This window comes from Amborella trichopoda, chromosome 8, assembly GCF_054954075.1.
Source record: "Amborella trichopoda isolate Santa Cruz 75 chromosome 8, AtrichopodaSantaCruz75HAP2 v2.0, whole genome shotgun sequence".
Lineage (NCBI taxonomy): Eukaryota > Viridiplantae > Streptophyta > Magnoliopsida > Amborellales > Amborellaceae > Amborella > Amborella trichopoda.
Window position 1 is genome coordinate 36493187 of NC_142343.1, and position 23623 is coordinate 36516809.

At 35.3% G+C, this 23623-nt stretch overlaps 1 protein-coding gene and 2 long non-coding RNA genes across 3 annotated transcripts; all 3 read left to right on the forward strand.

Moving 5' to 3' along the window:
* The first annotated feature begins 2274 nt into the window (after nt 1-2274).
* LOC18437127 (uncharacterized) lies at nt 2275-4695 on the forward strand. Its single transcript, XM_006847346.4, has 2 exons — nt 2275-3106; nt 3795-4695. Exons 1-2 carry the CDS (start codon nt 2511-2513, stop codon nt 4207-4209), a joined length of 1011 nt encoding a protein of 336 aa, XP_006847409.1. The 5' UTR covers nt 2275-2510; the 3' UTR covers nt 4210-4695.
* A 260-nt stretch (nt 4696-4955) lies between these two features.
* Nucleotides 4956-7623, forward strand: LOC110007536 (uncharacterized). The gene is made up of 2 exons (XR_002281460.2): nt 4956-5627; nt 5813-7623. It is a non-coding gene; the product is annotated as an uncharacterized LOC110007536 (long non-coding RNA).
* Nucleotides 7624-11434: 3811 nt separating this feature from the next.
* On the forward strand, nt 11435-12018 carry LOC148781064 (uncharacterized). The gene is made up of 2 exons (XR_016060638.1): nt 11435-11505; nt 11597-12018. It is a non-coding gene; the product is annotated as an uncharacterized LOC148781064 (long non-coding RNA).
* The last annotated feature ends 11605 nt before the right edge of the window (nt 12019-23623 follow it).

Consider the following 23623-nt stretch of genomic DNA (forward strand, 5'->3'; position numbering starts at 1 on the left):
CACTATAATACTTCGGAACTATGCATTTCCCAACAAGCACATATGCTATCTCCTGTGGGTGCATACTATAGCACTACTCTATTGGCCAGATAACCTACTAGGAAGTTTTCAATGTGAAAATTTGGGATCCACCTAAAAATCATTACATGATCATTTTCAAAAGAGAAATTTCAATTTTAAGTTTTCTAACACTAATATTTCATTATAAAAAAAAAAAAATAGATAGTCTATGTTCAATCTTGAGATATTATTATTTTTCAAATGCAAAGAGTGCTATTTAGAATTTTTTTCATTGAGGTGTTAGTCTATGAGTATAAAATTTTACATCTCCAAAATTGAAGGTCCTACGGTTACTCCCATATTGATCCGAGGGAGTAAATTGTCAAATCTTTTAGCTTTCCCAAAAAATCTATGTTTTAGAATGTACTAAAATTTATATTTTCTAAACAGTATGATGCCATGAATATTAATAAGAGGAAAAATGTTGCGTGGGTTAGGGGCTTCAAGAGCGCGTTAACTCATAAGCAGCCATAATAAAGATGGACGTTGTATAAAGTGTACACCATAAATTTCATATAGACGGTGCACCAAAAATACCAAAAAAATATTTTTTTAATTTAAAAATAAAATTTTTCTTTTTCATATTCATGATCATCTTATCTAGATGACGAATCCATACAAAAAAATTAGATAAAAAAAATCTAAAATAGATTTTAGAGGGAGAGATCATGTATACAGATGAGTGGGCCGACTCATAAAAACCTCATCCCCAAAAATAATAATATATGTCGCTTATCACTGTCCAATCAATGGGTGGACGGTGAAAGATATAAAGTGGGAGGTAAATTTTTTGTCTCCTCCATTGGCATTCGACCATCAAGCTTGATGTGTTCACAAGATAAAGGGCCACATGAGTGACATTGGGCGGGCCCAATAACATATGCCATGGTTTTAATGGAAAATTAAAAAATGCTTTCTAAATTGGGTATTTTGTTTTCATTGGAAAATTGTTTCATGCGAGCTGGATCACATCTTAAAGATGGATGTTCCATCTAAAAACAATGGACACTAATGATCAAAATATTTTCTTATTATAATTATTATTTCAAATTTTTAAAATTTATTTATTTTATATATTCGTGATCTCCATATTAGAGATTATATATCTTTAAAAATTTAGTCTTAAAATCCATCTCAAAAATAGATTTATTAAGTGGTCTACATTTCTACATATGTGGGCTTTACCACATAGAAATCGGATCCATTTCATTTTACTATATTACATCCTCAAAGTATAATCTTAAAGTGGGCTGACCTATTTAGGGTTAGCAAATCTTACAAGAAAAATACTTAAAATGTCCAGTCTGAGCTAGGGTGGTACAAGGGGGGCTTCCAGCCCTAAATAACCGTAATTTAAGTATTTTTATAAATGTTTTTTTGATTAAATACTTGAGTGAGATGAAAATTCAACTTAAGGATTTTATAAAGGGTTCTAACCATTGAAATATTTTCCCAAGAGATAATATGGGCCGTCCCATGAATGGTCAGATGGCTCATATTTAATTTTGCAAAATAAGACAACCAACATTATGTCCAAGTCTATGTATTAATTTTTTGAAAAAAAATAAGTGTGATGATCTCACATTTTTCACACAATATCTAAGCAGAAGATTTATATAAGGTTGCAACTGAAAGAAAGTTGCTATCTACACCCTCCATTTTATTTGAATGGTAAAAATTTCATACTATCTTTTGATACTATTTTTTTATTTTATTTTAATAGATATGTTAAATCTATATGTCCAACTAAAATAAACCATGTAGAACATGAGAATCTTATTTCTACAAATTGCAACCCTAGATTGGACCCTTTATTTATATCTAAATTTGATGCGCACAAAAAGAGAATGCATATTGAGTAAACATGCCATCCATGTCTCCCACTGTGGTTCAATCTGAACCGTCCAATTGGCTGGGCAGCTCACATGTCCTAATCGATGAGCAACATATAATATGACCTTGATGGTCATGCTGCTATCATGACCAAATTGATCATATATACGGTCCTGTATATCAAATACGTCTCTCATCGAGGTCTAATCAGCTACTCAAACACCACCGTCCCTTTTATGAAGATATGGTGATAACTCAATGAATCATATCGAGCAATATATATATAGCAAAATAGCAGGGATGCCCCTCACATTTCCTCTTTCTAAATCTGAAGCCTTTTGATTTTGGCTCTGGGTTTACCCTTGGCACTGTAGGTGTAACCCTGCAACTTAGGGTTTAGTTCTTCTCCTCTCTCTTTCCATTTGCCATTACTTCCTACTCTCTCTCCTCTCTCCCCTTTCAAAAACCCTAAGAATCTCTCTCGTTTCCCTATACTGGTTAATACACCACACACAGAAAGTTGGGGCGTTGGAGAGATACAAGAGAGAAGTAGATCATGGGTTCCTGATATACATAGCGACTACATAGAGAAGGGGGAAGAAATCTAGAGAGAGAAAATGACCCAGCAAGGAGCAATCACACCCAGGTCAGTTGCTAAGCAATCCGTAGCAACACCATCGAAATCATCCGGCTACGACACTCGCCGCTACGATTCGAGCCGCTATGAGGCTCAGAAACAGAGAGACTGGAACACCTTTGTCCTCTATGCAAAGAACCACCAACCCCCCATCTACCTCTCTAAGTGCGTAGGCTCCAATGTGATCGACTTCCTCAAAACCCTCGATGAGCTGGGCAAGACCAAGGTGCATGTCTATGCGTGCCCTTACTACGGTTACCGAGATTCTCCCAACACCTGCGCATGTCCACTGAGGCAGGCGTGGGGCAGCCTGGATGCGTTGGTGGGGCGGCTGAGGGCGGCCTATGAGGAGAATGGCGGGACCCGCGATGCTAACCCCTTTGCCTCGCAGGATGTGAGGAAGTATCTAATGGAAGTGAGGGTGGCACAGTCCAAGGCGAGGGGGATTCCTTTAGATAAAAAGAGTGAAGATTATAACTCCTTTCCTTCTTATCCTCATCCTCCTCCTGTTGTTAATACGCCTGGCCTTGCACTGGTTCCGGTCACTTTTGTTCCTGTGGCGCCGGTTGCTCCAATGTGAGTTTATAATTAGGGCTGCTGTTTTATATTTTTGTGCTTTCTTTTTTCTGTCGCTTTGATTAAGGATCTGCTTCTATGATTAGGTTTTGGTGGATTTGGTTGATTGTGTTTGAGATGAGGATTTGGAAATTAGGGTTGTTAATTTGTTTCTCTTTGTTTTTTCAATGTGCTTCTACATGTAGGCTTTCGAGGGTTTATTTTGCTTGTATGTAATTAGGGTTTGGAAATTAGGGTTGAGGATTTAATTGTCTTTGTTTTAATGCGTTTTTATTGTTAGGATATGATGGATTTATTTTGCTTTTTTTTTTATTTTGGTTTAAAATTTAGTATTGTGGATATTGTTTCTTTAAATGTGTGTGTTTCTATGATTAGGATTTGTTGGGTGCTTCATTGATTTGTATCACCCTGTTTGGAGTTTGGTGGATTTATGTCTTCTATGTTGTTTCTTCTGTGATTAGGGCTTAAGGGATGGTTGGTTCGATTAATTGCGTGTGTTTTTATTTTCCTGAAATTTTTGGTGACTGTGTTAAGAAATTTTTGGTGACCCTGTTATAGGTGGGAAAGGGTTTTGGTGACAAAATTTTTGGTGACTGTGTTATAGGTGGGATAGGGCTTAAGGGATGGTTGGTTGGATCAATTTCTTGTTTTTTTTCTTTTCCTTAAATTTTTGGTGATTGTGTTATAGGTGGGAGTGTGAGGCCATATCTAGTGCAGCGAATCGTAAAGCTGCAGCAGCGAAGGGGGGATCTTTATCGCCTGAGAAGAAGACGCCTGAGAATGCGATACTTCAGATAACAGGACCTGAATTCACAGGGAGAATGACGAGGAGCCGAACTCGAGGTCTGCTGCGCTATAGTGATACTCCGTCAAAGCTGCCAGTCAAAAGGGCAAAGAAGGCAAAGGATCATGGAGAGGTCGAAAAGCCAAAGGATAATGAGGATTCAGTCCAACAGGTTGAAAAGCTGAAGGATCATGAGGGCTCGATTGAACAAGTTGAAAAGCCCAATGATAATGAGGACTCAATGCAACAGGTTGAGAAGCCAAAGGATCCGGAGGACCCAATGCCGCAGGTTGAGGAGCCTCAGGATCATGGCGACTAGGGGGCTGCTCCCTGTCTCAGAGAGAGGGAGAGGGGGGGGGGGGGGGGGGGGGGGGGGGGTGGAGAGAGAGAGAGAGAGAGAGAGAGAGAGAGAGAGAGAGAGATTGTGATGATCCCACTTGTGAATAAGTTGGGTCATAGTAATGTGGAGGAGGATGCAGAGACTGCAATCGTTTTGGCTAGGTTTTCAGAGCCTAGTGGCTTCATCTGCATTCAGCATTTGAATGCCATGGACATACATCAAAAGTTCTCTAGGTGTAAGCCTTTTCGTGGTCTCTAGGTTCTCGAAAGAAGGGGCTTGTACATTTTGGTTTGTCAAAGTGGAAGTTTGAACAATGATATAGTTTTATTGCGTTATGTAGTAGCTCTTATTTTCGGGGTTTTCAATTGCAATGAAGGATTAACTTTACTGAGAACCAATTGTGGATACAAGATCTGGTGGAATCTCTTGACTTATGAGTATTTAATACACGCTCCGATTGTGTCATTGATCTTTTTATGAATGTGGAGTAAATCCTTTCTTTCTAGCTTTATACTTTACCATGTCATGAATTAGGACATGCTGCAACCAACCATTTATTGGTTATGACGAATGAATGCTGTGAAAAGCATCTTCGTCCTAGAGTTAGGTTCTTCTTCATGTTTTTCTCTCGTTGATAAGTTTTCTTGTAATTATTCATGCCTGAGATTTCACAGCATTGGTTTGACTTGCATATGTTTGCCATCATCTTCTTTTCTGTTTTCTGATGGGTTGGAATTGAACTTTGGTATTCACTCACTCCTGATATTTCATGCAGGATTTTTCTTACATATGCATCTTTGGCATTGATTTGTTGTAATGGCACCTGCCCACAAACTACTGTGATGGCAGTTGTGTTTGTACTTTGTGTAAAGTTGTTTATTTTTCTTGTTTGGCTTAAACAGGAATGAAAAGGAAATGTTTTATTTGATGATTGCCTCTATTAGATATCAAACCAGTAACTGCATTCTGGACTATTCATAGAAATGTTCAATCTGCATGCTAGTTTTGGTTACAAGATAATGTGACACATCACTGTTGTAGAAAGAATAGTCAAAGACTGTGAAAGTAGACTGTGTTCCCTCCATGCCTATATTTTTAACATGAATTATGTTTTTCTTAACTTTTCTAGCTCAATTATTCATCACAAAAAATAATACTAAGAAAAAAGTTCAGTTCCTATTGTTTCTTATTACTAGTTTCTGTACTTTTAAGGCTGTCTTTTTTAATTAATTCTTGCAGAGGAGGAGGCTCGGAAAGGACAATGTGGCAGGAATGATCCCTTGAAATATTATTGAACAAGCTATGTGAGCTCACTTCATGTGAAAGGGAGAGTGTGAAATTGTGTGAGCTCACTTCTTGAACAAGTTATGATTTTGTGAATTGAGCCCTACTTAGTGGTGGGTAAAAGGGAGATTGCTTTTGTGTGAAATTTTGGTCATGATGGAGCATATGCATATCCTTACTCATGTGTCTCCTATGTTTATGGATATTTTGGTCATAATGGAGCATATGCATATCCTTACTCATGTGTCTCCTATGAGTCTATGACTTGTTCGGCTTTTCATGCTCTGCTTACATGCAGCATATGTGGACCACCTGTGGCAGAGGTGATCAAATAGAAATATGGAATAGATGCATCTGGATGGCTACCTAGAGGGGCGGTCACCCACGAGCCTCAGGCGCATGAAAAAGCAATTGCAAGCATTTTCTTGTTTTTCTCAACTGGCATTCTCTCTGTCAAGACTGGGTGCGAATAATTCTGAAAGGATGTGTGTGGGTGCTTCACAGAGCTTGGAGTTGCAATTTCCCAGCATCTTCCTTATTGCAGCCCTTCAGCAGGCAAAGATTGCTGACTGCCATGAGACTCTTGCCCCTGGGACCTTGGGGGTTGTTGGAGTTGCAATTTCCCAGCATCTTCCTTATTGCAGCCCTTCAGCAGGCAAAGATTGCTGACTGCCATGAGACTCTTGCCCCTGAGACCCTAAATCGGCACTTCATTTCATTTTTGGGAAAGGGACAAATTGGTTTGGATTCTCAAGATGCAGGCCTTCAACTGGTTTGTTATTCGATGGAGCTTTGACCCAAGACAATATTCAAAGAAGAGGTATCCCCCTACCTAATAGACGCCCAATGTGCAAAGAAGCAGGAGGTAACCGTTTACTATCTTTTTCTCCACTGTAAAATGGCATCTCACATCTGGTTCTCCATCCTAAATCTTTTTGGACTGGGTGCTAGGTCATGGCGACTTTAGTACCCGACACTTTCAAAATCTTATTTCACCCTTCATTTCCCCACCTCTGGCCTAATTCTATGTTGGGCTGTTGATCTTGTCTCCATTGGGATCATTGGTAGAGACTCCCTTCCTTTCCCCACCTCTGGCTTAATTCTATGTTGGGCTGCTGATCTTCTCTCCATTGGGATCATCGGTAGAGACTCCCTTCCTTTCCCCACATCTGGCTTAATTCTATGTTGGCCTGCTGATCTTGTCTCCATTGGGATCATGGGTAGAGAGGAACAAATCCGATTTGGAAAGCAAGTAGAGCCACATCAAACCCCTCAATGAAAGAATCAAAGCCACCATTTTGAGATTAAAAAGTATTGAAATCTATACCTTGATGGCCCTAGGGCAAAGCTGGGAATATAATATCGGTTCTATCCTGCAGACGATCACTAGATCCTCTTGTTGGATTCTGCCCAATCCTGGAGTAATCAAGTTGAATTTTGACAGTCCTCGCACAGCTGGTTCTCTGGGCATTTTCAGGAACCACTTAGCTGAAACCTTGCTAACATACGGGATTGTTAGGTACACAAGATGCTACCTCTGTCGAGGCACAAGCCCTACTAAAGGGTCTCAAAATGTTTGACACTAACGGCAGAAGCTCCCTTCTGGTAGAAGGGGACTTCCAAAAAGGTCATTAACTGGAGGAAGAAATCAGCCCCATGCCCATGGAGACTTGGAGTCCACCTTTGATGACATCTTCTTCCAATTATGCCAAGCTCTGCAAGTCATTTTCTGGCATTCGTGGTGAGGAGCAAAAGCTTGTGTGTTACCCTTTCTGAAGATGGAGCCTCTAGAACGGATCCTGGTTTGTTTGGGCCATCCTGTAAGGAATTTTGATACTTGATTTCTATAGGAATCCTCCACTAAAAGTGTTTTTTTTTTTTTGACAAGGTTACAAAGGAATAGAACCTGAGATGTCATGGAAAACCGAACAGTTACCATCTTGACCCAAGCCTGATTCCTTACCTTTCACTAAAAGTTGTCATTGGCACAAAAGGAAGTTGTATATGGCATCTCCATAATTGTGCGGTTGTGCCTGCCACCATCCTCACCTCCCATTTGTATTCCTTTTATCTGTTACATGGATACAAATACATCTTGGTTCCTGACAACATGGATATATGTTAGAAATGCCAACCTCATAATTGGCCTTTGATTGAGAATACATCACTTAGAGAGGGTGGGAGGTGGGATTTTAAGTGATTGGATTTTACGTGAAATTAAGGGTTTTCATTGTAAAACTACATGTCTTTATATAGGAAAATTGTTTCATGTGGCTGAACCGCATGACTGCATATAAGGTCCAAAAAGGTGTAAAGCATCCATCTTAAAGATGGATGCAAGTAGGTGTTCTATCTAAAAAAGTGGAAGTTTACTGTTTAAATGTTTTTTTATTAGAATTATTATTTTCATTTTTTAAATTTTATTTATTTTTTCATATTCATGATCTCAATGTTAGAGATTGTATGTCTTTTTTAAGTCCAAAAGTCCATCTCAAAAATATATTTATTAATTGGCCTGCATTGCGGGCTTGGCAGCATAGAAGCCAGGTCCTTATATATGTGTTAGACATTTTGTCCTGCCAAGACGGAAATATGTGTCCGGGTTACAGTCTTTGACGTGTGTGGGACTGTTTGGGCACCTTGTCAGTGCTAGTTGGTGATGATATCACCACTGAAATTACCTCCCTACCATCAATCAATATAACAGGAAAACGAAAAAGATCCCATTTAGCCGTGGGATCAACAAGTTTGGTATGGATTGGACAGAGTAGTCTTCAATTATCAAACTTCATGTCGCTTCATAGCCTGAAGCACGATTTTAATGTTCCTAATGTACAAATTATTAAAAGAAGGGTGTGGTTTGTATAAGGCCGAGGCCCCAAACAATCAAAGTATGCGCACTTTTCCAAAGATATTTCAATATAAATTATTAAAAGAAGGGTGTGGTTTGTATAAGGCTGAGGCCCCAAACAATCAAAGTATGTGCACTTTCATATAGTGTCCAAAGATATTTCAATATCGGAAATCTTTGTGGTGGCTTGAAAATTTACTTTCATTACTAATTATACAATTTAAAGATTAAAAGATAGTGTAGATTTATGAACAATTGAAAATGCATTATTTTCAAAGCTTAAAATCTATTTTTTTTTATGTCAATGCATCTTGAGGGTGAGATTATCAATTTGAGGATTTTAAAGCATTGAAACATCTTCTAATGAAATTTTTGAGGTGCGTCTTAATTTGATTTGATTGTTCAGGGCCTCGCTATTATATAAACTTTTTTCTTAAAAAAAAAAAAAAAGGTTCACAATGTACCACTTTTTGGGGTGAAGAGGGGGGAGAGGGGACCTTGGATTGGATGCTGTAGGAATTGATTAGAGTAATCTTGGATTGTATGCGGTAGGAATTGATTCTTTTTTCAAGGATGAAGGAACTTCACTCCTTAAAGATTACATCTTCTCATCGTGGTCTTTGATCTTATCATATTTGGGGTTTAATGACCTGATTAGTGTCAGTGAGCCAGGATACTGACACGAGTGTCGCGTTTAGTACATGTCTTCAGCTTCTTGTACGTTGGCCGAAAAACCCAATCTGGCACCGACACGTCTGTACAATTACACACACTAGTTTAAATATAATAGATACAAAATTAAATATAATAAATATCAGATTTGAAAATATAGATTTATTTTTTGCAATTATGGAAGAAAACACAAAAAAACATACTTGTCTCTATTTTTTATTTTCGAAATGATGGTTCTAAACCCTATTAGTAATACTAAGCATTTTTCTAGAATGATTCAAGCTCAAACAAGAACCACATATATTTTAGAATATACAAAAAAAAAAAAAAACATGGGTGTGGGAGGGTCTCATAGTATCATTACTCATACAAAAATATTTAAAATTTTAAATTACTTTGAAATAAAAATTTTGACATTTATTTACAAAAATTGTTTTCTTCTATTAAGTTGTTTTTTAACTAAATGTGGTCTCTATCAAATAACTACTTACATCTTCTATAATTAATAATAGGGATTGTCAAGAGAGATCTTATCTTTTGTGTATGGAGGCCACAATTATTTTAGTCCTTTAGATTTTAAAATGGGTAGTTGTATGAATGTCATTGAATAGTTGCAAACTTCGTGGTTCACCCTAAACTATCCAATTTGATAATTAATGATATGGTAACACCTTACACATCTAGCCAGCCGTCGTGGTGGTAGCCCTTACCATCCACTGGCCATACATTCTAGGCTCTATTACCATATGTGGTAGGTATGTATTTGAACACGTTTTTTCCTGTCGAATATGTGTCTAGGCATGTTAACTTGCAGGAAGTCTATCATAAGTGTTATTGTGTTCTTTAGAGTCTATAACAATCATAAACAAGTTTTTAACAACCTTGTTTTACTCTCTCTCTTTTGTACTATATGTCAATTGAGCAAAGCATCTTGGAGTCCTTTCTAATCACTTGCTTCAAATTAGGTATATAATGTTTTAGCCAAAAAAAAGTTATGAACAGACTTCAATCAACTTGTGACCTTAAATAATCCAAATAAGGTGCACCTCCAAATTTTATTATAAGATGTAAATTTAGTATAATATTTTTTAGGGTTGCGTTACAATCTATTTTCATCTCTAATTATGAATTTTTAAACTCCAAAAATGGTTTAAATCAAGTAGATAGGTAAACACATGAAATCTTGAAAATGGACGGTCTAGATAATTTGTTGCAAGATACACTTTTTTTCGAGATTCGAAATCTTTACTTTTTGATATACTCATACATCCGGATGTCAAGATGATCATTTAGAGTCCAATGGATTTTGAGGTGCACCTTAATTCTACATTTTAAGGCTGCGACCTTATATAAACTTTTTCCATCAGCTTTTGATAATTGATTTCTGCATAGACTAAGGACTTTGGTTTTTGATCTACCTAAGAGAAAGTGTTGCAGATGATTGAATTGCCCATTTTTGGTTTATGTATTTCGTGGTTGTATAACCTAAGTTATTTCAAATCCTTGCTTTCTCTTAATATGTTAAAATATCCTTACCACCACAGCTTTTTTCCCTTGGCATGCAAGCTAAAATTAACAGACTAGCCAATCATACTGATCCCCTTAATCCATATATCAGCTTTCAGTGCTCTCTAACTGCCTTATGTAGTGTAATTTTATTTTGGGAAATTGATCAGATTACTTATGAGAGAGGAACAATTTTAACGCTTTGCCAACATCTTTGGATTTTGTTTCAGAATACCAATGGAAAAGCACATGGTGTTGTGTTTGAATAATTGCAAATGGGCAAAATATTAAGTAGTCAATCTCCAATGGGTATTTGGCAAATTGCCTTTTTATTTTTTTTGTCCATTATCTTCCCTATTATTAGTAAGAACCCGAGTTAATTGAAAAACAAATGTAGCACCCCAATATTCGAAAGAAAATATAGCATGCCTCTGAACTTACCAAATACCTTTTTATTTCTGTTTTTTCATTATGTTCCCTATTATTAGTAAGAATTTGAGTCACTTAAAAAAACAAATGTAGCACCCCAATATTCGAAAGAAAATATAGTATGCCTCTGAACTTTGTTGAGAATCATTTTCTTTTTCTCTTGGTTCTTAAACCATAAGAGTGGAACAAGTTTATATATTAAGTTATTTTCTTGACTTTGATATTGTTTTTTTCTGAATTTTTGTATCTCATTCTTATTTGCCCCCATTTTACTCGCTTTCCATGCTTTCATTTGACATTCTCTCAAGTATTTGTGTGATGTATGCACTAAAGAGTAGCTGTTTCATGAAAAAGAGTTAGATGAAGTTGCTTTTCACAGAAGATACTTGTATCAAAGGGAATTCAACACACTAATCAAATTATCTGGTTACTTTGGCATTTCTGCTGATACTCTTCACAATGCAGTGGGGCTTGCTTTCGAGTTAGAAGAAATGTCGTTCTTGCATTTGTGGGATGATTGGGAACCTTCAGAGGTAGCTCTTTCTCATATATGTTTTAATTGCACTGGTTCTTAGGAAGTCCTTTTCGCTCCTATGCTCTCAACTGTTCCAGCACTCTCTCCAGGTAAGGCACCTTCAACTTCAAAGATGTGGAAAGCTTGTAGCAGTTCTAACATCAAAAGAGTAGTAGTGCAAATACAAGTTTTGAGATTTCGCTAGATGTGAACTTCTTGAACTGTCGGGTCCAGTTCATTCTACCCCTATCTTTTTGTTCTGTAACTGCTTGAACCTCCCATTTTCCATTGTTAAATTGCTTTGATAGATCTTCTCGAGCTCTCAACCATTGCTTTACAAGCTACCAGTTAGTTTTTGCCATTTGTCGTCTTTGCTGGAGCTTCATGTAATTGACCCTGTGCTGGTTTATTTGCCCTGTTCATTAGGCAGTCTTTGTCTCTCCTTGGATTACACCAGTATCCGGACATTGGTTTCATCGTTTCGAATGCTGAATAACCTTAGAAACCTTAATCTCATAACATTTTCGTGTGATTTTCTATCTAACATCAGTTACTTGTGAGTGAGTGCCATATCTTTAACGAGTAGATGAGTGCATTGCTAAAGTCTGCTAGCGTTGTGTGCCTTCGTATCTCTTAAACTTTGTGAAATGTTTACTGTCTATTGATATATTAAGGGTGTGTTTGATTTCTGGAAGATGTGGTTTTAGATATCACATCTTTCAGTACTGTAGCACTTCCCTGTTTGATAACGGGAAGTGTTACACTAAAACTTGATATGACATTATCAACTTACATTCATTTCAACATTAAAAAGTGGATATCACAAGTTCCATGAGTGACCATGAAACTTGTAGTATCCACTTCACTGGACCTCAAGGAAGTTGGAAATCAAGAGAAACACTTCTGGAACATGTATTAATGGGGGTGCTTGGTATGGCCTATGGGAGCTCACCCTGAGGCTCTTTAAAGAGTTCTCAACTGTAGAGCCCATTGATGAACTCCAGCATCTTAAAAATTCTCAACATGTGGGATGCACAGAATTAAACTATATACATGGATTGGAACTAGAGAAACACTGAAGGAGTTGTAGTTTTATTTTTCTATGAACTGCTTTTTCTATCCTTGCTTGTTTTTGGTAAAATGTGAGATAAGGCCAAGGCTTTATGAAAATTTTTTTGAGATAAGGCCTAGGCCTTATGAAAGGATTGTCACTAACAAGTTAGATTTGAAACTTGGGCTAGGGCCACATTATTGATGAAGCTCAAAGTTTAAAAGGTTTTTATTAAACTTGCGACACTCTCCAAGCCACTGTATTTCACATCTAACGGCTAAGGCCAATTATGACCTTGTGTTAAAGTAGATTGGCTTCATATCATATAAACCTATGTATATTAGTTATTAAAATCATTCATTTCATATTGGTGTTGTTTGCATAAGGTTGCAACCTTAAACAATCAAAGTAAGGTGCACCTCAAGCTTTGCCATGAGATGCAATTAGTGTAAAAAATTCTTATGATGGTATGAGAATTTATTTTTATCTCTTTAGTATAAAATTTGAAACTCCAAATATAGTTTAATTCAAGCATATCTATAAACACATGAAACTCTTGAAAATGGACTGTCCAGATAATGTTTTGCAAAATGTACAATCTTTTAGACATGAAAACTCTGTTTTTAGTTTTCCTCATATCTATATATGTTGATTTCGAGATGATCAATTAGATGTCTTTCCAACTGAAAAAAATCTTTTTTGAAGGATATTAGAGGTACATTTTAATTTTACATTTTACATTTTAAGGTGTGAACGTGACATAAATGTTTTCCTTTTATCTTCTAATAGATACACCCTGGTCATAACTGTGGACGCCCAAAAAATCAACCTAATCAAATTTTACAAATGTTCTCAAACAACTCAGGTAAAATTTTACAAATTTTACATAAATGTAAAATTTTACAAATTTGACAAATTTTACAAATGTTACAAATGTTCTCAGATGACTTAGGTAAAAGAAAGGCAAAAAGTTTCAATACTTCCCCCCTATACAGCCATCCAATTTTAATGGACGGCTCAGGTTATTTGTATCAAACTATCGAGTGAGCCACTGACTTTGTGATCTAGATCTGACGCCTCAAAGGATTTTTATTTTTTACTTTTTTCTACAAATCATATGAATATGAAATTTGGTGTGTATCATCTCAATGAGGCACACATAAAGAAAAATTTTAAAATATCTTAAAAATAAATAGCCACAATACCCTTGATCTTTTAAGGGTATTTTGGTTATTTTATCTGAAATATTTTTTTTTATGTTTTTTTTACATATGCAAGTTTAAGAAATGAGTGGATGTCTCAAATTTGGTACCAAAATTTTTTATAAAAAAATATAAAAATAAAACAATGTAAGCATGACATTATGATTGGGCCATCTCAACCGTGAGCAGACGGCTGGGAGATGGGGGGAAGTATAGTTTTCTTAACATAAAATACATTTTCTATGGGTGAATGGAATGATGAAGTAGCTGAGTGTGTGAAAGTGCCTTACTACAAAACAATATAAGCAATGTGGGATCCTCATCTGTACCTCCATAAAGGGGTATATGTTGTGCCCTGAATAACCAACCATGTCATTTTGTTTTTCTCTTGTTTTGACAAAACGGGAAGAAAACCATGGGACTAAGAATTGATTTTTCCTTTTTTTTTTTTTTGAAAGGGTGCGATTTGTATAGAGCTAGCCTCTAAACAATCAAATTAGAGCATACCTCCAAATAGTATCGAGAAATGTGGTTTCAATAATCGAAATTTTTGTGATAGCCTAAAAATATATTTTTATATTTATTTATAAAATTTAAAGCTCCAAAAACAGTATAGATCGAAAGATTTATGAACATTTGAAAATTAACGGTCCAAAAATGCGTTACAAAACACGCTATTTTCAAAATTTGAAATTCATTTTTTTTTTCTCATGTCCATGTATCTTGATGTCGAGATGATCAATTTAAAGATATTTGAGCATCAAAACAACCTTTTCTAATGGAATTTTTGAGCTACGGTAAAATTTGATTGTTTAGAGTGTCGCTCTGTGTAAACTTTTCCCTTTTTTAAATTATAAAAAGATTCACCATATCTTCCCAACATTTTCTATTTGGACCCTGTAAAAACTATAGTGAGGACCTTTACCAAACGTACTAAAATGGTCAAAAAACACCCCAAATCGTCATATCCAAATTTAATAGTGTTGGACGTGTCATTTCTATGACCATAGACTAAAAAGCGCGAATGTGATACAGCCGTCCAATTCTTGGCTAGTTGTTCTATTTTTTAGTTGAATGGTAAATAATAGGTTTATGGTTCACCATTTTCATTCTAGTCTTATTCTAATTATTTGGGGTTAGCTAGTATTATTTTAATTATTTGGGGTTAGCTAGTTTTATTTTAATTATTTAGGGTTATCTACATGAGGTTGAGATCATAGTTAGCAAGTCGGGAACTTTCAATAAATCGGCTTACCTTAAAATTGGGAAAAAATCGTTTTTATTTTAAAAAGTCGGATGAAAAAATTTGATAAAAAATACGGATCGGCAAAAATACTTCAAGTAAAAATGCCACCAATATATCGGACAAGGCTCAAAAAATTCGAGTCAAAAAATAAGATAAGTTAAAATGTTAGAAATTTTGAAATTCCAAAAAATTAAAATTATGTCAAAGCCATTAATAACTAATCCATCCATAAAAACTTTACTAGACTAATATAATTAAGTCAATTAATTTAGATGACTCATGACTCTCATCCAGTCATCCAATATTTAATTTAGATGCTATGTGATTTTGAGCCAATTTAACCCTAAAAGTCAATTTTCTATCATTCCCAACTCTCTCTCTCTCTCTAAAACATGTTTTATGCATTTGCAGATGCCCCATTTGTTCATTGTTGAATCACCTATCTCTCTTGTTGGGTTTGGTGATAGCTAAATCACCATACCCATATTTTATTTCTAAAGATTAGGGTATTATGATAAATAAAAAATTGACTTTCCTGGAAAGTAAGAAAGTGATATCTTTATAAGATAATGAAGGATGACATAATACCCATGAGGGGTGGTATTCCCATAAGATTTAGGTTGGTTAACTTCTACTTCTAGAAAGATAAAATCTTTATGTTGCTCTGAAGGTTATGTTTCTAGTAGCAATATTACGGTGAGAAAGATGATGTTGATTGACGGTGTTGCTCGGTCGGGAGAGCGGGTTTAGAAGGGAAGATCGGTGATGGTCTTTTACCGATGTTTAGAGATAGGTATTATCTCTTGTAACCCAAAACTGTAATCTTCATTGTGATAGTGGATTTCCAGTTGCTGAGGCTGTGGATGTAGCCCTACGGGGTAACCACATAAATCGTGTGTTGTTACGGTGTGTTTTTTATGTTTGCTTTATTTCTCGCACTCGATTTATAGTTTTATTCATCTACTTCGCATTTAGCCAATCATGTACACGATCTTGAGTGAGATCCCGGTATATTTGAGATTCCCAGTTCCGCAAGCTAGGGATTCTCGAGATCCCTACATCTCTTTCTCTCACTCCAACATGTGCTACACAAATTCAAATATAGGCAAAACTAGATTCAGTGTGGTTCCAACGCATCCATTCACTGCTTATAGTTTTCATTGACTATATATTCTCTCTCTCACTCTCTCTTCACTCAGTTCACACAATGGCGGTCGTTGAGGATGACGCAGTGGAGGCATTGAAATCATGTTGCACAAACGTTTTTGCAGGGCAAAAGAAATACTCATTAACAAAATTTGAAAGGGCAGAAGAAATCGTTTGCCTGTAAATAAGAACACTCAACAACAAAATTTGGAGGCTTCAATTACTCATGCATCTCAAATGAGGCACCCTAGTTATCCAATGGCTTCCACAAGAACATCTGCTCATAGAAATCTGGTTTTTGCATCTATATGATTTTCTCTACTCTGTATCTTTATAATTTTCTTTACACAATAATTTCTTTTACACAATGATTTGCATTTAAACAATATTGTCTTTGCACAATAACTACTTAATTATGCATCATGTTGAAGTTAAAAAAAATAATAATATCATACCTTCAATATGAAAATGTGGCTGTGAAGAAGAAGAAGAACATAACATAAACCCTAAGATAATAAACCCTAAATCCTAAGAATACATAAATCTATTGGGGATAAAAATTTCTATTTTCGGATTTTTTTTGTGTGGAAATAATATGTTCTTTTAGAAATGGGAAAAGTTTATATAGAGCCGAGGCTCTAAACAATCAAATTTGAGCCTAGCTCATAAATTTCACTAGCAACGGTTCTTTTGATGCCAAAATATCCTCAAATTGATTACATCAACATCAAGATGCATGGACATGAGAAAAAAAAGTTTTGAAAATAGTGTATTTTATAAAGTATTTTTGGACCATCAATTTTCAAGATTTTCAAGTTTTCATAGATCTGTCGATCTGCACTATTTTTTAAGCTTTAAACTTTATAAATAAATATAAAAATATATTTTAAGGCTATCACAAAAATTTCAGTATTGAAAGCACACTTCTCGATAGTATTTCAAGGTAGGCTCTAATTTGCTTGTTTAGTGCCTAGGCTCTATACAAACAGCACCCTTTAGAAATTACATAGATTACCAAAAAAATTGTTTCTCTTTCTAAAAAAAATTACAAGTAAAAAAAGAAAAAAAAACATTTTTTTGGTCGCTTTTTTTTGTTCTTCATAAAAAACGCATTTTTAACTGTATTATGAAAAAAACACGTTTTTAGTTACCAACTTTTAAAAAAAATGGCGTTTAAAACGTTTTCCAAAAATTCGTCGCTTTTTTGAAAAATTTAGCGATTAGTTGCTGATTGCTAACTATGGTTGAGATACCCTCTCTCTTTGGTTTTGCAAGGGATTATGCCTTCTCTTTGAGTATGCAAGGAGTCCATTCCAAATATCGTTTTACAAAACCTAAATTTTTATTTAATTGCAGTCTCTTTTATTTTTATTTTTTTCAAAGAGATGTTACACCTCTTTAAATACACCTATCCTTCCACCTCTTCCTCATTCTCATTACGCAACTACTTTTTTTTTTTTTTTGGGGTAAGTCTAGATTGTTTATGGGGTACTTGAACACCTGACATGAAAATGTAGAGACTCACATGATAACCAACGAACCAATTCAATCCCATCTACCCCTTCGCTCACCCTTATCTTTCTCCTATTACATGGTCGGCTTTTATTTATCACAACCTAGATTCCCTACTAAAAAGTAAAAAGAGAAAGCATATCCCTTGTTTTTCCACTTCTATTCTCATACACAAAATCCTCCCACCTAATTTATCCCAACGCACCTCCTTCTATTCTTAAGAAAAATAAACAAAAATTAATAACACTAAAATTTTGAATTTTTCTGCACCATTCTTCCAAGGTTGGAAGAAACTCGACCTCAGCTTGATTCAAAATAGATCCCCTTCATCACTATGCATAATTATTTTTGGAATTTGATCTTCTTCTTGAATTTCATCATCTTCCTTAGCCAAGTGTACATCCGCCTCCTTTTTTGGGCATTCATATGTACGGTGTTTTCATAGCACCTGTAATAAGTAATCTTTAAAGTATATACGAAACGTCCTTCTAAGTATAAAACTATTTATCGGTACTCTATTGATATTTAGTTTTTACTCATAAAGAAAGTTGAAAAGCTTCACTGGCTCTTTGAAGTATTTATGAAATGTCCTTCTAAGTATAAAATTATTTATCTGTACTCCATTGATATTTAGTTTTTACTCATAAAGCAATTTGAAAAGCTTCACTGACCGGTGTAGAAAAACGTCAACCATTTGAAAAACGTCATCCCTAATGGTTGGTTGAAAACCATTTACATATCGAGCAATTTTTTTGTCCTTCCATCTCTTGGAAGTTATTTCAAGCTACTAATTGATAAAACTCCCAAGTATAATCTTCCACTTTCTTCTCATTCTGTCTATTGAAGCGTTTGAAGTTCTTAAAAGAAAATTTTCTCATGATCTAAGGGAAGAAAATTTTCTTTTTTATCTTTTTACAGTCAATAATTTTTCCCTTTTTACTATAAAATCGGGATTGTTGTTCCATTTATACTACGAAATCAGGATTATTGAACTTGCTTCTACCAAGCCGCAGCATACCTGCGGAGCTTAGTTGCAACAAGTTTAACATTTTGTTCCTCTGACAATTCACTCCATTCAAAATAATTTTTAATTGCACTTAACCAATTAATAAAAGCCTCTATGTGGAGCTTACCATGAAATTCTGGGATCGACTTTAGTATCGAAATCTCATGAGTGCTCTATAGGACATGGATCTTGTCAGTAAATTTGTTCTTGATGTTCTGGATCAGCAACCCGAGTCGGTCGGGGAACTTGACTCATCTTTACTGAGATTTGGTGCCAAATCCTCATGGTTGCGAGCACCCTTTTCTTGATTAATGGCGTTCTCCAACTATTGTATCCTCTGATTAGTTTCACTTATGTCTCATCGGATACCCCCAAGGTTGTTTTCATGCTCTCTTGAATTTACTGACCTACACGTTTTGGCAACATTGTGAACGATGGATCTAACTTGCTCTAATATAGGGAGAAATAATAACAGAATAATGATGAATGGCATCCTCCAACTGTTGCAACCTCTGATTAGTTTTGCTTGTATCTCGTCGATACCCCAAGGCTGTGTTCATGCTCTCTTGAATTTATTGACCTACATGTTTCGACGACATTGTGATTGATGGATCTAACTTATTTTGATATCAACAAATGCAGGGAGAAATAATAACAAATTAATAAAAATAAATAAATAAATAAATTTAAAAAAAAGAGTTGAAAGATTATAGCCTCGGTCTGCAAGGAAGTCCACCTTGAAAATCTTTTCACAAAATCTAAACTCTTTACTCAATTTCAATCTCTTTAATTTTCAAAGAGGTCACACCTTTTTAAATACAAGCTAAAGAAAATAAAAAACAGAAAATAAGAAAAGCAAACCTATCCTCCATGTCTCCCTCATTCTCATCACGTAACTACCCTTTACTATCCCTTATCTTTCTCCTATTACATGGTAGGTTTTTATTTATCACAACCTAGATTCCCTACTAAAAAAGAAACGTCACTCTCTCTTTCTAAAAGAGAAACACTAACCCCTGTTTTTCCTACCTCTATCCTCAGGCACAAAATCCTCCCACCTAATTTACCCAAACGCACCACCTCCTATAAAAAATAAACAAAAAAACATTAAAATTTTGAATTTTTCTAATTTCTCTCTACATTTTTTTTTTAACTACTTCCATCTACATGCTTTAGGGCCTTCCCTTTGCCCTTTTAGATTTTCCACTTGAACCAAATCGCCTATTTTAACCGATATTATTCTAGGTCCACCCTGCATGTGACCTGACCATCTAGTCTACTTTTTCTCATTTTATCACCTATTGAAACTATCTTTAAATTCTTTTGAATGTATTTATTCCAAATTCAATCTTTCCTTGTCTTGCTTAACATCGTCATCTTAGCTACACTCATCTTATGGATGTATTGTTTCTTGACTGCCCAACATTCCATCTCATAAAATGTCATTGGTCTCACCTCCATCCTATAGAACTTTCGCTCCAGTTTCATTAGTATGAGACAATGACATAAGACTCTAGAAGCATATCTCACTTTGTCCACATAGCTCTAATTCTATAAGCAATATTTTCCCCAATCTCTCATTTCTCATGTATTATCGATTTCATCGCCCATCAATATTAGCTAATTCTTTGTTTTTGTTCCTATTATTACTAAATTAGCATTCTATATATTATCTAGTCTGGCTATTTTTGAAATCTTTAGATTCTAAAGTATCCCTTTAAAGTTCTAATTATTGTGTTTACGTTGTCCCTAGTCTCATCATTCAAAACTATATTATCCGCATAAAAATATACCACAAGACCTCATCATGTAGATGCCTAGTTAACTCGTCCATAACCAAAACAAAGAGATATGAGCCGAATATTGACCCTTGATATAGGCCGATTGTCATTGAAAACCTACTTGTCTCTCTACTACTTATCCTCACATTAGTTAGCTCTTTATCATACATATCCCTAACCATGTCAATATATCTTCTTGAGACTCTATTCTTTTTCAGCACCCACCAAATTATCTCTCTACATACCGTATCAGATGTTTTTATCTAAATCAATAAAGCCCATATAGAACTTTTATAAAGAATCAAACCGATTTGGATCAATAGTTCCATACCACTTTGATATGTACTTTTGACTTTGATATGTACTTTTGTATGGAATTAGAGACCAGACCACTTTGATTTCTTACATTGAGTGATTCAAGACAAATAGTTTTGGACCACTTTTGATCTATATTTTTAGAAGGAATCAAAGCATTAAAAATCTATTAGTTCCCAATCCACTTAATTATCTACAATGAGTTATTCAAAAGAAATAGTTCCCTTTGATTCCTTACAACAAGTGGTTCATAGCTAATAATTTTAGTAATTCTTTACAATGAGGGGTGCAGTTTGCATAGGGATGCATCCGTAGGAGTAGAGGTAAGGTGTACCTTCAAATTTTATCATGGTATATAATTTTGATGTAAAATGTTATTAGGATTATCTCAAAATCTATTTTTATATCTAATTATAAAATTTTAAATTTAAAAAATGGTTAAAATCAAGTAGATCTATAAACATATGAAAATCTTGAAAATGAACGGTGTAGATAAGCTGTTGTAAAATGCACTATTACTGAGACTTAAAATCTTGTTATTTTTCATAGTCATACATTTCAGTGTCGAGATGATCAATCAAAGGGTTTTTCAACATTAAAACTACCTTTTTCGATGGAGTTTTTAGGGGCATCCATAGTTCTACATTATAAAGTAGCATCCTTAAATAAACGTTTTCCTACAATGAGTGGTTCTGAAAGAATCGATCCAAACTATAGTGCTTTTGGGAAAAATAAAAAACAAAAACAAAAAACCATGGCCATAAAATATAATATATGGGGGACATTTTTTTAATACTACAAATTTTAAGGGATATTAATCCAAATTTCCCTAAATAATAACACTCTCGTATGAAAGGAAAAGCATATCACAAACAACTACCTACACATAAGTACTACCTCTGTATGCTATATAGTACTCAAAAGGGACATCTTCCATCCTTTCCTAGTGACCGATGGTGGTGATTGAGTGTGGACTCTTATGATAGGCATTTTCATAAAGAACCAGTGTATGGCTATATGGTTCTTGGCTGGGACATCGTCCATCCATTCCTAGTGATAAATAATGGACACTAATTGTGAAAAATCACCCTGGTGCAATTAATCTTCACTAATCACTAGAAAGAGGGTTTCAAAAATCGCCAATCTGGATCATGAACAAAGATCACATACAAGTAGCCATATTACAATAATTCTTGCTTCAAAGAAAATGACACCTTACAAATCCAAGATCTTAAAAACTTTGATGCCATTAAGCAAATTTTTTTTAATCAAAGAAAATTACCACAAATCTTGTGTTTGAAAATACAAAGACTATATAATTAAATATGCAAGAAACAAAAGAAGAATATCGGAGATTACTTCAACCGGGCTTATTACATCCCACACCGAGTTACCACCATCTGATGACACAGGATCGACCGTCTTCGTTCAATCTCAACTGGGAAAGCCAATTTCAGCCAAGCTCTTCAATGGAACCCTTGTGCTCACACTAGATTCTTGAGATCAATCCCCCAAAATATTGAAAAGAAAATTCTCCTTCTTTTTTTTTTCTTGAACCCCAGGACTTTGAATAAAATTAAGAATTTTATATACAATAGAGAGAGACGTACTCCCCATTTTCAAAAGCTAAAGAAGAGGGAAAATAAAATTGAGAATTTTCTATATGTAATAGAGAGACGTACTCCCCATCTTCAGAAGCCAAAGAAGAGGGAGAATAGATGGAGCATTTTCAGAAGCCTTATTTTTCTTGAACCATAGGACTTTCAATAAAATTGAGAATTTTCTATATGCAATAAAGTTTCTATATGCAATAGAGAGAGACGTACACCCATTTTCAGAAACCAAAGAAAAGCAAAAATAAAATTGAGAATTTTCTGTATGCAATAGAGAGAGACGTACTCCCCATTTTCAGAAGCCAAAGAAGAGGGAGAATAGATGGGGCATTTTCAGAAGCTAAAGAAGAGGGAAAATAGATGGTTTTCAAAAGCCAAAGAAGGGGGCATTTTCAAAAGCTCTTCGGGGGCATTTTCGGAAGCAAAAGAAGATGGATAATAGATGGGGTGTGAGAGAGAGAATATGAGCGTGAGAGAGAGGAAAGAGAGGTGCCTGGATCATATTGGAATGTAGGGGGATGACCCTTATTTATAAAGAAAAGTAATGATACTATGAGACCCTCCTACACTCATGTGACTAACATCTCAAAGGATCACCATTAAATCATATCTCAAATGATCACCATTAAATTTTGACATAGATATCTATAAAAGTTATCAATAAACCCATTCACCCAAGTCCCACACTCAAGTGATTACTTTTCTAGATATCTGTCTCAAAATTTAATGGTGATATTTTGGAGTCCTACTCACATGGGTGTGGGAGGGTCTCATAGTGTCATTACTCTATAAAGAATGGTCTAAGATTTCCATTGCTTGTCTCACAAGATTGAATTTTAACTGTCGATCAATGGTGACTTGTGGGGTAAGAGATCTGAGCCATTCATTCTATAGATGAGTCATCAACATTGCGGAATGTGGTGAACTATTATCCTTATTCCTTTAACCATTATCCCATCAGATAAAAATTAATCAAGAAAATATTGTATTTATCTAAAATAATATCCATACGCCTCATCAGGCCTGCTAGAAGATTTTACTCAAATCTCTGAAAATAAAAACACTTTACCAACTGAAACCAACTTAGGATAAAAAATATCAAGTAAAACCAACTTAGGATCGTGCCACCTTAGGGATAGGCTTCCCCTCAAAAGGTGGCGTGCCATAGGGATAACCTTCCCCACAAAAGGTAGCCCCCTAAAATAGGGGCGTACCACTCCAACGTGGCCTCCGATAAAATTTGGGTATAGTGGACCCAAGTGCAC

Excerpts from the sequence above, each read along its gene's own strand:
- LOC18437127 (XM_006847346.4), top strand. The coding sequence starts at position 2,511 with ATGACCCAGCAAGGAGCAATCACACCCAGGTCAGTTGCTAAGCAATCC. Across the intron at positions 3,107-3,794 it reads GTGGCGCCGGTTGCTCCAAT|GTGGGAGTGTGAGGCCATAT; the intron begins GTGAGTTTATAA and ends ATTGTGTTATAG.